Genomic DNA, 15,391 nt, shown 5'->3' with positions numbered 1-15,391 from the left:
GTAGCTTCCAACAACGAAGACGAAGAAGAAGAAGAAGAAGACGATGGTATACATAAATATAACTAACATATACTATAGTTTTATCTCAGCTTTTTACGGTTTATTCTTTCCTATATATACACGTTTCTTTTTGAAAAATTGATGTAGCTCTAACCGTACGGTCTCTTCGTTATCTCTGTCACTGTGTGTGTGTGTGTTCGTTTTGGTTTTTTGGTTTTAGCTTTTGTTCTATTTAATAATCAATAAGTGCTTTTCATAAATGTTTTATTAATTTAAAATATATATATATTTTTTGTCCGCACGATCGGCGAGTTTTCGCCGGCGAAATGATCATTCCGGCTTGCGATATATATATATATATATATATATATATATATATATATATAGACATGTTTATCATCATCATCTCGTATCAATGCATTTAATGTTATATCGCGATATTTTAATTTGACGTGATAATGCGATATTTTGAATGCTCCTAGTTCTCTTTTATTGTTTTATGTAGTTTTTCTTTCTTCTCGCTCTGTTGGGTTTGTAATCTTTTTTTTTTTTTTTTTTTGCTAAACGTAAATTTGTAATCTTTTGTTGCCCCAAAGTGAACGTTTTATAATTTATTGTGTACCTGTTTTTTTTTTTCCCCCAAAAATGTATTTTATTTATTTATTTTTGCTTTTCCGCTCCCATTTTCTTTGATTGTCAAAGTTACACTCAATTTGAGTTCAGTGTCCAAGCATTGGGTCAAGTAAGAGTCCAGCTAACTGGTGCTAAAATCTATTAAAGTTTGTGTTTATTGCATTTGATCAGTTTTTTTAGGGTGTCACGCAACTTTCAATTAAAAGATTATTTGTTTATTTGTTTTTATTACTTTTCAACGCAGTGGAATCCACTTAATTGCTTTTAAAGAGTAACATATTCCTTCGAGTGATATGTGATCTGAGTTTCTGTGCCTTTCAACTTTATAATTTGTTTTATGTTTTCACTATGGGTAATGATTATCACACAAGGGTTATTTGCACACTCATCGTACACACACACTGCACCACGTGGGTTTAAATCGTGCTTTGAGAGAGTATGTAACAAGATTTAGCCTTTTGCTATATGCTATTATTGTTTCTAGAATTGTTATGGTAATGATGATGTTAGTGACTTAATGTGAGTTGAGTGTTGCTGGTATAGCTATTGTATTTGTTTACTATAATCTAATTGTTGTTGCTAATAATTGAATTTGGGTTGATGGGTTTGATTAGAAGAAGATTTGGATGAGTTTGAGGATGATGGGTTTTTAGTAGATGATAATGATGATGATGATGATGATGAAGAATCGGAGGAAGAACAACAAAGCTATAGAAACAAACAAAAGAAAAAGAGGAAAAGGAAAAGGTTAGGATAATAATTTCCCCCCACTCTGCAATGTGATTTGAAGTATGTGGTTTACTTGCATGTTCTAAAGTATTTTGTTTTGAAATTCATTAGAAAATCGTTGAGGAGTCTTATGCTTGATGACGACGATCTTGAGTTGATTCGAGAGAATGAAAACCTGGGCAAGCTTCAGTCAGAGAAGGTGAATTTTTGTGCCATCATCTTTTTTGTTCCTTTTATCCTTGTTGAGATGGTTACACATATTTTGTTGATCATGTTTTGTTTCACTGATAGGGAGGTGCAAAGTTTAAGCGGCTCAAAAAGGCTGGGGTTGACACTGAACTGGAAGGGCCCTCTGGCATTTCAGATGACGATGGTAATTGCTTCTCTGTAGTTATAACTTCTTCAATTTAAGTAAAAAAGATGTCCGTTACCTGGCTTGAGGACTGCCTGAGTGGAGACCACTTTGCTTGAAAACACTTGGTGCTTATTAGACATTTGCAATATACGGTTCTTTTGGTTAAAAGTTATCCATAACATTGTTAATGATTCAAAATTGTGCTTTCAAAGTCAAACATTAGAATGTCTATCATAAAATTTTTTAAAAAATGGAAAATGGTGTTTTCAGGACCACTATTTAGTGATGTTGCTGAAGAAGATGAATACGTGCCTGATGATGAAGAGGATGAAATGGCAAATTTTATAGTAGATCATGGAAAATTTTATGGGAAGGGAGCCCCCATAAGGTATTATGCCTTCATGAGCCCCTTGAATTTACTCTTGTAATTCTTATTTTGATTCACCTGCTTACTTTGTTATTTATAAATGATTAATTGTAAATTACATATTTCAAAAATATATATATATATATATTTGTTATTCATTTTTTTTTTCTGTTCTTTTTTGCAAGTTCTACTTACAAATCTCTTTCTGGCCAAAGAAATTCGAATAAAAAGAAGTCAAGGCATGCATCAAAAGCTTCATCTGCAGTAGGGGAAGCTAGTTACACTTTTAGCAATGCTGATGAAGTACTGAATCTTCATGAAGAAGTTCTAGCTGAGAGTGCCAGACCTGATAATTCTGATGATTTTGCACCTTTCATCCTCAAAGACAAGTACATGACAGAGAAGGATGCTAGTGTAAAGGAGACTGACGTGCCCGAGAGGATGCAGGTATATTGTCTTTGATAATGGTAGTCAATTGCCAAAATGTCATCTTATTCTTTCTCTAGAATTAATTCGTCCTACGTTTCAACTCTTAGATATTTGGGGAAATCATTGGGCCTGCTCCAGTTGACGAAATGAGCATTATAGAGGAGAGTTCTTGCATACTTGGTCAACTTGGGACGTATATGTATCCATTGTTCTGCAAGATGCCGGAACAAGCTGAAGGATTTGATCTATGTAAAAGAATTCGTAAGGAAGAAATTATGAGCTTTCTGAAATTGCATCATTTGGAGAAGTGTGATGTAAGTATCAGTAGCTTTAAAGTGATATCCCATTTTAAACTCTGAATGGCACCTTTTCATTAGCAATTTTTGTTTTTTCCAAGATTCCGTTTATCACTATGTATCGGAAGGAGCAGTGCCTGAGTCTCTTGAAGGACCCAGAGCAAGATGAAGAAAGCAGAGGTAAGGTTGATGCCGAGAGAACGCCTAAACTGAAGTGGCACAAGGTACTCTTTATTTTTAATTTTTTCTTCTTTTAATTATAACCCTTGTGTAATTGAGGGGCTATACAAATTACATGTTGCCACCTTATTCATGTAGCATGAGTCATCGTAGAAGAGGAAGAAAAGAAAAGTAGGAAGTGGATATAACGTATAAACAGGATGAAATGTTTCCATAATCCAAGTGAATGTATTCTATGCAGGTTCTTTGGGCCATCAAGGAGCTTGACAAAAAGTGGTTACATCTTCAGAAGCGGAAGAGTGCTCTTAAGAGGTACTATAACAAGCGCTATGAAGAGGAATGTTGCAATATTGTCAGTGGGGCAAGGCTTGCCTTTAATAAGGAGCTCTTTGAAACCACCATCAAGTCTCTGAAGAAGGCTGAATCTGAGAGAGATATTGATGATGTGGACATGCAGTTTAGCTTACATTTTCCTCCAACTGAGGGGGGCAATGGTGGAAAATATAAGAGGCCTGCAAAGAAATCACAATATAGCTACTGCAATAAGGCTGGCCTGTGGGAGCTTGCACACAAGTTTGGTGACTCCAAGCAATTTGGCTTCCAAATAACTTTAGAGAGAACTGTATGTTCACTAGTGTATAAACTTCTTTTATGACCATGTTTTTGTTTTAATATTTATATGTGTAAGACATAATTTGGCTTCTTCTGACTGTAGGGATTTAAGTTTGATGAGGATCCTGAGGAATTTCCAGAGGAGATAGCTTCAAATTTTATGTGTGAAATGTTTGAAACTCCTGAAGCAGTGCTCAAAGGTGCTAGGCACATGGTATGCTCTTGATGTTTGTCTTTGATCCTGCATAACTTTGAGGGGCTGGTTGGTTTTGTTTGCTAACTTTTTTTCTTTTTTTGCAGGCCGCAGTGGATATCAGCTGTGAGACATTGTTTAGGAAACATGCCCGTAGTATTTTCATGGATAGAGCTTTAGTCTCAACAAGCCCTACCCCAAAAGGAAACAAGGAAATAGATTGTTTTCATCAGTATGCAGGGGTCAAGTGGCTACACAACAAACCACTCTCAAAATTTGAAGACATGCAGTGGCTTCTTATTCAGAAGGTAGAAGAAGAGAAGCTCCTTGAAATTACCATAAAGTTGCCAGAGAGTGCCCTGGATGAGTTGATTAGTGCATCCCGTGATGTTTATCTTAGAGACAATGATAATAGATCTGCTCAAATTTGGAACGAACAGCGCAAGATAATTCTAGAGGATGCAATTAAAAATTTTCTTCTTCCTTCTATGGAGAAGGAAGCAAGAGCTCTGTTGACCACCCAAGCAAAAAACTGGTTACTTATAGAATATGGGAAGCAGTTCTGGAACAGGGTCTCTGTGGCGCCATATCATTGTAAGGAAAATGTTGTTAACGAGAATAAAGGTATTGCACCAAGGGTAATGGCCTGTTGTTGGGGTCCGGGAAAGCCAGAAACTACATTTGTAATGTTGGATTCTTCAGGAGAAGTGCTTGATGTGTTGCATGCTGGGTCAATTACTAAACGGTCACAAAATGTTATTCACCAGCAACAGAGGAAGAATGACCAACAGCATGTTCTTAAGTTCATGAAAAATTATCGTCCACATGTCATTGTCTTAGGTGCTGCTAATGTGGCTTGCACACGGTTGAAGGATGATATCAAAGAGGTATTCATATCTAGAACAATTTAACATAGTAACTTTTGCTGTGTTAGTTATGAAGAGCTGAGTATTCAAATCTAGAACAACAATATTTTCACTACATGATGTAGTCAAAAGTAGAGAGAGAGAGAGAGAGAGAGAGAGAGAGAGAGAGAGAGAGACATAGGTTAAAGTTGAACCTTGTGTAACTTTTACTTCTCAGATATTATCAATAACTATCTCATCCAAAACATATATAAAATTTCATAATAGTTTTTTTAACTTTAAAATTATACACAAAACATGAGTCAAATAGAAAACAAGATATATTTGGTATGCATAAAAAGAATAAAGAGAACGTGTATTTTGCTTTCATGACTTAACATCATGACTTCACTGACTCAACATTTCATAGTTTATTTGATGGATGCTAATGCAACTTAACATTCATGACTTTTCTGACTTGTCATACGATGTATACTCTCCTTTTCTTCTATAATCATTTTAATCTCTTCTTTATTAGTTTGGCAATATGACATTGTGAGTTGTTATTCCTGTTGATCAGATCATTTTTAAAATGGTAGAGGAGAATACTGGAGATATCAGCCAAGTTATGGATGAGATCAGCATTGTTTATGGGGATGAATCCTTTGCCCATATTTATGAACATTCACAGATTTCCTCAGAACAGCTGCCTGGACAACCAGGTAATTACATTTGTTTCTTGATATCTTCTTTTAATTAACTTGATTGTTTACTGTTGCCTTCATTTTGGAAATCATTTAGGCATTGTAAAGCGTGCTGTGGCTCTCGGTCGTTACCTCCAAAACCCGTTGGCTATGATTGCAACATTGTGTGGGGCCCAAAGAGAGATAGTATCTTGGAAACTTAGCTCTTTGGATCACTATCTTACAGGTGATGAGAAGTGGGAGATGATAGAATGGGTTATGGTGGATGTTACTAACCAGGTAGGTCTAGACTTGAACTTGGCTGCAAAGCATGCCTGGCTTTTTGCGCCTTTGCAATTCGTTTCTGGGCTTGGACCTAGAAAGGCGGCTTCATTACAGAGGCATTTACTTGGAGGTAAAGAAATTAGAAATCGAAGAGACTTAATTAGTTGTGGACTGAGAGGAAAGAACGATTTCTATAATGCAGTTGGTTTTTTACGAGTTTGTTGCAGTGAACTGCATTATACTGGCAAAGATACTAATCTGTTGGATAATACAAGAATTCACCCTGAGTCATATAGTCTTGCAGAGGATTTGGCAAAGGCAGTTCATAAATTTCATATTCAGGATGATGCAAATAATGCAGATTCCATGGAAGAGCCTGTACAGTACATTAATGACAATCCACAACTGCTAAAAAGTTTTGATATTACTGATTATTCAGAAAAATATGAAATAGAAATGGGAGAAAACAGAATAGAGACTCTCTATGATATTAAAATGGAACTTCTTCATGGATTTCGAGATCCTCGAAGGCCTTATGAAGAACCAACTCAGGATGAGGAATTTGATATGGTATCTGGAAAAAATGGGAATGCACTTGCTGAAGGAAGAATAGTCCAGGCAACAGTTCGCAATTTGCAATCTCATCGAGCATTCTGTGTGCTTGACTCAGGCTTGACTGGGGTACTTGTAGAGGAAGACTTTTCAGATAATGCTGATGACATTTCTTTAGCAGAAAAGCTGCATGTAGGTGATATTCTTACCTGCAAGATCAAACAAGTAGAAAAAGACAAATTCCAGGTGTGTCTGACTTGTAAAGAAAGTGAATTAAAGAGTAATGGAGACCAAAACTCTTCTGAAGCAGACCCTTATTACTGTGGAGGACAGAGCAGTTTACGAAGTAAGCAGGGGAAAGCCCACAATGGGGAGCTAGCAAAGAAGCCTTTCAACCCAAGGATGATTGTTCATCCTCATTTTCAGAATCTAACTTTGAATCAAGCAATGGAGGTGTGTTATTCATGATGCAATTTTTAGCTTGTTCAATTTTTCATTGTCATGGAGTTTTGAATTGGTGATAGGCATTAATTTGTGCATTTTGTTGAGTAGTTCCTCTCAAATAAGGATGCTGGAGAATGTATTTTTCGCCCTAGTGCCAGAGGTCCATCTTATCTTACTTTAACATTGAAAATCTGTGATGGACTTTTTGTGCACAAAGACATCACCGAAGGGGGAAAGGATCACAGCAATATTACAAACTTGCTTCGTCTTGGAAAGACATTAAAAATAGGGGATGATTACTTTAAGGATATTGATGAGGTTTGTATTCTTTTTTTCTGGTCAGGAAGGCTTCTCAACTTTCTACCTTATTTTGTCTGCGTTGCTACAATAGTATGTCCGCTCTGCCAATTCTATATTTAAATCAGTACTCATTCATCATATATGTAATTTCTTTATTTCTGCACAGTGAGTTGACTAATGAGTTCTAGATTCGCCTATGTAGCAAAACTGAATAAGTAGATAAAATTAAAAACTATAAATGTGAGTCACTAACATAATTCCAGCTGATTCTTGCCCAGTGAACTAGCCAAAAAACTGATCAGGTTTTCTTAAGGAAAAGGTTGAAAGCTAGCTAATGTCATGGTGTGGAGAATATTTTGGAATTAAAATTTTCTGTGATCAGAACTACAACATCAATGAGTTGACATCATGCTTATTGCTAGTAGTTAATTGTTGCTGGACCTTTGTATTAATCCCAACATAATTGCGAGTTTTATTTTATGGGTTACTTGATAAATCCCCAAGTTGAGAAGAAATTACTTATATACAGAAAATTCAGTGTCTGTGCTTATCTACTAAATGTATCTGCCCTTTTGATTGTTTTAGCTCATCTAATATATATTCATGGTGTCAAAAATAGGTTGTGGATCGTTATGTAGACCCACTGGTAACCCACCTGAAAACAATGGTTAGTTTCCGAAAATTCAAGAGGGGTTCGAAAGCAGAGGTTGATAAAGTGTTGAGAGTAGAAAAATCAGAATATCCAACTAGAATTGTTTACTGTTTTGGAATTTCTTATGAGCATCCTGGAACTTTCATCTTGTCTTATATAAAAACCACACATCTACGTCATGAGTTTGTTGGTCTGCATCCCAAGGGATTCAAGTTTAGGAAGCAAATGTTTGGGAAGATTGAGCAATTGGTGGCATATTTCCAGAAGCATATTGATGATTTGCAGCATGAGTCAGCACCAATGCAAAAATCTGCATTTGGGGGTTCTTCTGTAAAGACTAGTGTTAGGGGAAGCAATGATGGTGGTTGGCAAAGCCAGCCAAAATCAGGCTTAGAATCTACCCCTTTTCCAAGAGGTGAAAACTACTCACTTTCTTTTTGTGATTTCTTTAATTTTATACCTAGCATAAAGCACACAATAGCCTGGGGAAAATTATTTGATAGACTCCTTTGTCAAGTTTCAGATTATCATATTGATCTGTGTTAAATTCCTGGATTAACGTTATGTTAGAAGTTTTTGATACTATACAATAATGTGTATTTGTTAGTCAAACCAATTGATGTGTACATGAGTTTGATATATGAAGATGCATGTCTATAAAATATAAATAGGGCATTCACATATCAATGCTGTAAATGGTAAAGTACAATAATTTTGTTGTTGAACACATGATATGGTCACAATAGGCTAACCTGCCAATATTTAGAATTTGATGCATTAACTTTCTTTACTCTTTATTTTTCCATTAAATTGACAGATACAAATGACTATGGAGATGATGTTGGAGATGGTGGCCAAGGCCTTGGTCATGGATTTGGGCGTGGGCGTGGTTGTGGTCGTGGTCGTGGTCGTGGTCGTGGGCGTAATGACAGCAGCCATGAAAATAAAGATTCTGGTTATGATACATACTCAAAGTTGGACTTTGGTTCGAAGAATGGAGATGGGGGTGATGGCGGATGGAGCACTTTTCATAGTGAAAAAGTTCAGAATTCACCCAGCAGATGGGATAGTGATTGTACTAATACTAATGGAGGAAATTGGGGGGGTGTAGGTGATGGTACAGGTAGTTGGAGTGGGGGTGCAAGGGATAACAACAATAAGACTTTCTTTGGTGGGTTGGGCAGTGGTGGAACTGATGGTGTTGGTGGAAAAAGTTGGGGACCTAGTGGTACAGGTGGTTGGGGTGATAGCACTAGCAGTAAGGGTGGAGGTGCAGGTGGTGCCACTTGGGGTGGCAGCAAGGGAGCTGAGAGTAATAGTGGTGGAAATCAAGGTGGCAATAATGGACGTGGCCATGGGAGTGCAAGTGAGAACAAAAATAATACTTTTTTTGGTGAGTTGCGCAGTGGTGGAACTGATGGTGTTGGTGGAACAAGTTGGGGACCTAGTGGTGGTACAGGTGGTTGGGGTGGTAGCAGTAAGGGTGGAGGTGCAGGTGGTTGGGGTGATAGCAGTAAGGGTGGAGGTGCAAGTGGTGTCATTTGGGGTGGCAGCAAGGGAGTTGAGAGTAATAGTGGTGGCAATCAAGGTGTTAAGAATGGATGTGGCCATGGGGATGTAAGTGAGAACAACAATAATACTTTTTTTGGTGAGTTGGGCAGTGGTGGAACAAGTTGGGGACCTAGTGGTAGTACAGGTGGTTGGGGTGATAGCAGTAAGGGTGGAGGTGCAGGTGGTGTCACTTGGGGTGGCAGCAAGGGATCTGAGAGTAATACTGGTGGCAATCAAGGTGGCAATAATGGATGGAGCCATGGAGGTAGTGATGGTGGATGGAGCAATTCTCCTGGTGCCAAAATTAAAAATCCACCTAGAAAATGGGATAATGATCGTACTAATGCTAGTGGTGGAAATTGGGGTGGTGGTGGTGATGGAACTGGTGGTTGGAGTGGGGGTGGGAGTGCTAGTTTTGGCAATTGGGATAACAATGGGGAAGGTGAGCATACTAGTAATTACAAAATGGGTCGCTCCAATGACCATGGTTATGGACGAGGACAAGGACATGGTCCTAATCGTGGTCGAGGTCGTGGTCAAGGTCGTGGACGTGGACGTGACTCTTATAACATAGGGGATGAGGACAGCAGTCATAGTGGTGGAACTAATACTGGTGGGTGGAGTGGGGGTGGGAGTGCCAATTTTGACAATTGGGATAACAATGGGGAAGGTGGGCATACTAGTCGTTACAATATGGGTTGCTCCAATGACCATGGTTACGGACAAGGACGAGGACATGGTCCTAATCATGGTCAAGGTCATGGTGAAGGTTATGGACGAGGCCGTGGCCAAGGTCGTGGGCGTGGACGTGGACGTGACTCTTATGACAGTGGGGATGATGACAACAATCATACTTCCTTTAGTGAGTTGGGCAGTGGTGGAACTGATAGTGCTGGTGGAACAAGTTGGGGACCTAGTGGTGGTACAGGTGGTTGGGGTGATAGCGGTAAGGGTAGAGGTGCAGGTGGAGGTAGTTGGGAACACAGCGGTAGTACAGGTGGTTGGGGTGATAGCAGTAAGGGTAGAGGTGCAGGTGGAGGAAGTTGGGAACGCAGCGGAAGTACAGGTGGTTGGGGTGATAGCAGTAAGGGTAGAGGTGCAGGTGGTGGCACCTGGGGTGGCAGTTGGGGAGCTGAGAGTAACAGTGGCGGCAGCAATGGACATGGTCGTGGATCTGGGGGTGACTGGAGTAGAAATGCCAGCAGTGGCTGGTGAAAATATCTTGGGAAGTGTAGGATTTCAGTTTGAGGTGATTAGTGAAATTCCTTCTATATGTGGGATTATGTTATTAGTGTAGACTGGGATCAAGGGTTGCTTTTATATTTTGTGTTGTAGTAAGTGAACAAGCGTGGACTCAAATGGCTCTCCTTTCTTGAAAGATAAGGTAAATGGTAAGATCTTGTGATCAAGATCCACCTAGTACTTGTTAACTTATCTATGGAAAAAAGGTTTATGCGAACAAGCTTGGCTTTACGCTTGTTACTTGGGAAGTAAAATATACTGCTTGTCATTGCTTTTAGTATGACATAGTACCCGCTACTCTTCGTGACTGAGGTTATGTTGCTCTCTCTCTCTCTCTCTCTCCAATAATCTTCTGAAATGCTACTAATTGAAGGAACCCAGATAAATCTTCAGTTAAGTAATGACAGCACTCCAATTGATTTGATGACCAATGACTATTGATTCATCCCCTGCTGCAATTTCTGTGTAGAACAGTAGCCATGTACATTCTGTTTAGTTTTCAGCTATAAGTATTTGCAGATGCAGATTTTTGTTAAAAGTTCTGGTTTGTGGCTTGTCATTTGGTATTGAAAGGTGGGGGAAGAAGAGAAGTCAGGCTTCTAGGATATAATTGCTTCCCAAGTTAGATGCAACCTGAAATTATTCGTGTCAGCTGGTTAGTGTTAGGTGCACCTATTTTTTGTGTTACTGAATTTGTGTTGCAATAATAACAATAATCATATTAGTAGTGGTTTATTCACTGAAGAAGATTTCCTAACTATTGATGGGGTTTTGCACCATGGAATGGTTGTGAAGTGCATAATATCTTTCTCATGGCTAATCAATCTCTCAAACTCAGATTTGTTGTTCAAGACATGATTTTGAGCTTTACATAGGCTATGAAATCTTGAATCCTGCGTGACCTAGAATTGGTGAAAAAAAAAAAAATCAATTGATAAACATATGTGACCAATCACATCTTAGAGCCCCGATGATTGGTGACTTTTCACCAACTAAAATCCATGTACTCATGCAAAGTGGGTACTCGAGGTACATGTTGCCAACTCTGGGGTTGGGTTGGATTGAGATCTAGTGATGTCAACTTGGCCACTCCACTGGGGATATTAGAGAGTTCAGGGCTAGATCCTTTTTCCTTTCTTTTTTTTTTTTGAATGTGTGGTTTAATTCTACATTGCATTCCATAATCATATGCATGTATAGCTTTTTCGTTTACTCTCCTTATTTTTTTATAATGTTATGACATAGCTCAGGATCAAAATTTAGTTTTATGTACAACCATTATCTATTATATATGTTATATTTGTTGTTGTGTTTGCTTGCAAAATCTTTAACCTTTATATTTTCCGAAATTGCATGACGTGTCACTCATTATTAGTCGAATAGTCTTTCACCGTTCAGTTTAGTTTTGGAGATCAAACTAATTAAGCACCTCATGTATCAGGCTTCGTCAATAGGACAGTAGTTGAAAAGACTCAAAAGACTCCCCTTGGTGATCTGCTTCACTAACCAACCTTCATTGAAGGCAAGGTTGGATAATCAAAGACCCCATAAGCTATGAATATAACCATGTTCATGGTCATTTTGCATATAGCCATAGACTTCATAAGCACTTATAGGGCACCTAAAATTTAGAACACCACCCCCCCACCCCCCAAAAAAAATAATAATGCAAGGAAAAAGTATTATCTTATGGGAAAAGTTATCGGATGCCCGAAGGACATTTGTTTAGAAAATATTTTTATAAACTTTTTGTGAGAGAAAAGAAAAGAAAAAAGTAACCAACTTTTTTTTTTATATATTTCTTATGAAAGTTGTATTATAATTTTCTTAAAATAGTCCATTAACAAATACCTTAAGAGCACCCGTTAATATCTTATTATTTAAGTTCATGCATCTCATCGCCTTGTGGCTTATTTGCACTTCTGTTTGCAGATTTGTTCTTCCCATCCACACACGTCACATACCAAAAAAACTAAGGAAAAGAGCATAAATGTCTGCATGTATACTGATAGTTTTCTCTCATGAATTGTACAGTTAGTGAACAATGGTAGCCGAAAGTTTGGATCAAGAAAGGTGAAGAACTGTTGGAGAACTAGATTTTTCTCAGCAGCAAAAGAGGAATTAACCCCACATTTTTCTCTTTTTTTTTTTAAATTCTGGACATCTGTACCAATTTTGAATTGGTAATATTAATAATTAGCAAGTGTTGTACCCATTTTTATTCTATAGAAGAAAGGGTTGATTCAAAATTTTCATGTGTGACTTTAGTATGTGAAATTATGGCTGCTTCTCACTTCTCAGTAAGTTTGCATGCCAAAATTATTGGATGCTTCCAAGGGTTTCAATTTCAACCAGATTTTATGAACAAAATAGGAGCATGAATGGGGATAAACCATTTTGTTAAACAGAAGCTTTGTACTCTTGTTTAGTTTTCAGCTAAAAGTATTTGCTGTGCAGATACCTGTTAAATTATGGTTTTTGTTTGTCATTTGGTATTGAGAAGTGGGGGTAATTAAAGAAGTCAGGCTTCTAGGTTTGGAAAATATAATTGCTTCCGAAGTTCGAAGCAACATGAAAATATTCATGTCAGCCATTCAATTAGTGCACAGAAACAAGGACACTAGACCGACATGTGTTGTTTCTTTGTTGCCTCTATGCACAAAAGCACTAAAAGTAAGTCAATTTTTTTTTTTTTTTTGGTGTGTTTGATAGAACATATGTTGTAATAATAATATAATAACAATAGTAGTTTATTCACCAAAATAGATGATTTAAGAGATTGATGGGTTTTGCACCATGGAACTCTTTGTTTCAAAGATTGGTCTGCTTATATCTTCAATCTCATTTAAAACAGAGTCCATACGGCAAGATGTAAAAGTGAAAAAGTGCATGAAACATTATTAAAATGTGAACACGAAAAAATGGCAGGCATTTTAAATTTCAAATTAATATGATAAAGCATAAAATATAGGAAAATTATCTTCTTACTTGTTTACATCTACTATTTTACATAAATATCTATTACTAATGCCGAAATGTCCACATTTTATAAAATGGGGAAAAGAATGTCCACATTTAAAACATGAAAGTAAAAATAAATAGAAATAATTAGATGTCAAAAGGCAAGAATAAGAATATCATTTTCCTAAAATGTAACACAAGTGTTCAAGACTTCAAATGACTCATCCCCAATAGCAACTTAGCCCAAAAGGAGGAAGTAATGGATACTGCTCTACATTTTCTTTTCCACCAAGTTAATTATTTTTCTCCTTGCAAAAATATCTATAGGTGGTGAAACTTAACCTAAAAGTTTAAACTTATGAGTTTGGACCAATTATGTTATATTAACTACTCATACTTATCATTATTATTCAATGTGAGATCCAATGTATACCCAATAGCCCCTTTGATTCTTGATATCATGTTGAAGTTGCTCAATTTCTCTTTTTTGGGAAATTCATTTTGTTAACAAGGATTGTAATGTTCATGCCCATTTGCTAGCTGTTTGGGTTTCTTGTACATATTGTTTGGGCTTCTTGTACACAATCATTTACACACATAATTTCACAATTTGTTGACTTGTGTGATTTTGAGTAGTCTACGTGAAGCAGTGAGTTGTATAAAGCAAAAAAATGTCCACCATTCACAATCGCACAACTAAACAAATTGTGGAATTAGGTGTGTGATTGGTTGTGTCCCTAGCGTTATTCTTCTTGAACCATCTCATCATCCAATCTCATTCATCCATTTCGTTCTCTTAGAGGATGGAGATAGATTATTTGAAGCCAAAGGATGAAGATAGTTTGGATCTCAGGACTAAATTTTTGATGTCCTTTTATTTTTGTTTAGTGATACTTAATTATTCAGCTTAAAAAAAGAGTCATCATTGACTAACATTATATTATATAATTGAATAACTGCTAATATTTTAGTCTAATTGTTCTATATTTGATGATGTGTCTTTTTTACCTTTTGCCCCATATCCATCAATGGACTGGCCTATAACGTGACCCACTGGGCTTGTTTTTGTTATCCTTATTTACCCACAAAAAAAAAAGGCAATGTGAATCTGTTTGTTTTTTTTTCTGTCGTCATATAATAGTTTGCCATTTTTACCTATTTTCCCCCAAAATTTGTCGGTGTTTCAACTTTCAACAGCTCTCATGAGTTATTGGAATGATTTTTCTAATTTATGACATGCTAAGTTCCAAATTTTATCACTTACCAGAAACAAAAGTTACAAACTTTATTACTGACTTATTGTTGCCTATTCTTTTTGTCCATTTGGAATGCCAAGTCATACTTTATTTTTCACATTATCTGAGATTGTTACCTAAGCATCCAATCATCCACGACATTTCCATACACCTCCTGGGAATCACTGCAATTCTAAGTTTTATTTGGTAAAGAAGCACAAATTAGAGGTGGCTTAAGAATTCCAACAACTTTGTTTTTATACTTTTGGAAAAAGAAAGATGGGTTCACTGGATTGAAATACATGTTTGAGGTTTAATAAATACCACTTCGTCTGATGAAAGTATTTGCTTAAATCTTGACATAGAACCTTGCTTACGCCTACTTTAACAGATTCTTTCTTTATCAATTCCGCTAACTGCAAGGGTAATTAGCATATCAGTAAAAGTATACATTGAAATGCATAAACAAAAATGACCTTCGATTAAGGGTGAACCAACAAAAATGACCTTCGATTAAGGGTGAACCATATAAGTAGAACTTTGAACATCAACACCGTCTTCTGTTTCCTCAAGTGACCTGCCCCATGATAGAAACAAAGGTTGCCATTGCTGTTACCCCTTTGGATTCTTAGATTAAGGTTTGCTTGTAGGAATGGATCACGGGTTGAAGTTGTTTGCTGCTAGTTTGTAATTATTGTTACCTATTAAGTCAAAGCTATAGCATTTGCAATACATAGTTCTATAACTGTTCTTTTCTGCTAGTTCTTCAGCCAGAACTGTGTTAATTCTTTGACACACACATATATAACCCTATTAAATGCTCGCCCAATTTTTTATTTAATATTAG

At 37.0% G+C, this 15,391-nt stretch overlaps 1 protein-coding gene across 4 annotated transcripts; it reads left to right on the top strand.

Moving 5' to 3' along the window:
• Nucleotides 1–641: 641 nt before the first annotated feature.
• On the top strand, nt 642–12,579 carry LOC142614997 (transcription elongation factor SPT6-like). 4 transcript variants are annotated; one of them, XM_075787643.1, is made up of 17 exons: nt 642–742; nt 1,248–1,380; nt 1,474–1,561; nt 1,654–1,735; nt 1,988–2,105; nt 2,270–2,531; nt 2,621–2,827; nt 2,911–3,033; nt 3,231–3,611; nt 3,705–3,815; nt 3,902–4,681; nt 5,220–5,361; nt 5,441–6,612; nt 6,712–6,921; nt 7,523–7,970; nt 8,373–11,014; nt 12,383–12,579. In XM_075787643.1, the coding sequence occupies exons 3-16, from the start codon at nt 1,493–1,495 to the stop codon at nt 10,319–10,321; spliced, it is 6,054 nt and encodes a 2,017-aa protein (XP_075643758.1). In that variant the 5' UTR covers nt 642–742; nt 1,248–1,380; nt 1,474–1,492; the 3' UTR covers nt 10,322–11,014; nt 12,383–12,579. The 4 variants fall into 4 exon arrangements, with proteins under 4 accessions (XP_075643758.1, XP_075643760.1, XP_075643759.1 ...); XM_075787645.1 differs by having other exon boundaries at nt 648–1,380; nt 8,373–10,490; XM_075787644.1 differs by having other exon boundaries at nt 648–1,380; nt 8,373–11,003.
• The last annotated feature ends 2,812 nt before the right edge of the window (nt 12,580–15,391 follow it).

This window comes from Castanea sativa, chromosome 11 (assembly GCF_040712315.1).
Source record: "Castanea sativa cultivar Marrone di Chiusa Pesio chromosome 11, ASM4071231v1".
NCBI classification, from domain to species: Eukaryota; Viridiplantae; Streptophyta; class Magnoliopsida; order Fagales; family Fagaceae; genus Castanea; species Castanea sativa.
The sequence above is the reverse complement of the archived record's forward strand: the minus strand, read 5'-3'. Positions and strand labels throughout refer to the sequence as shown.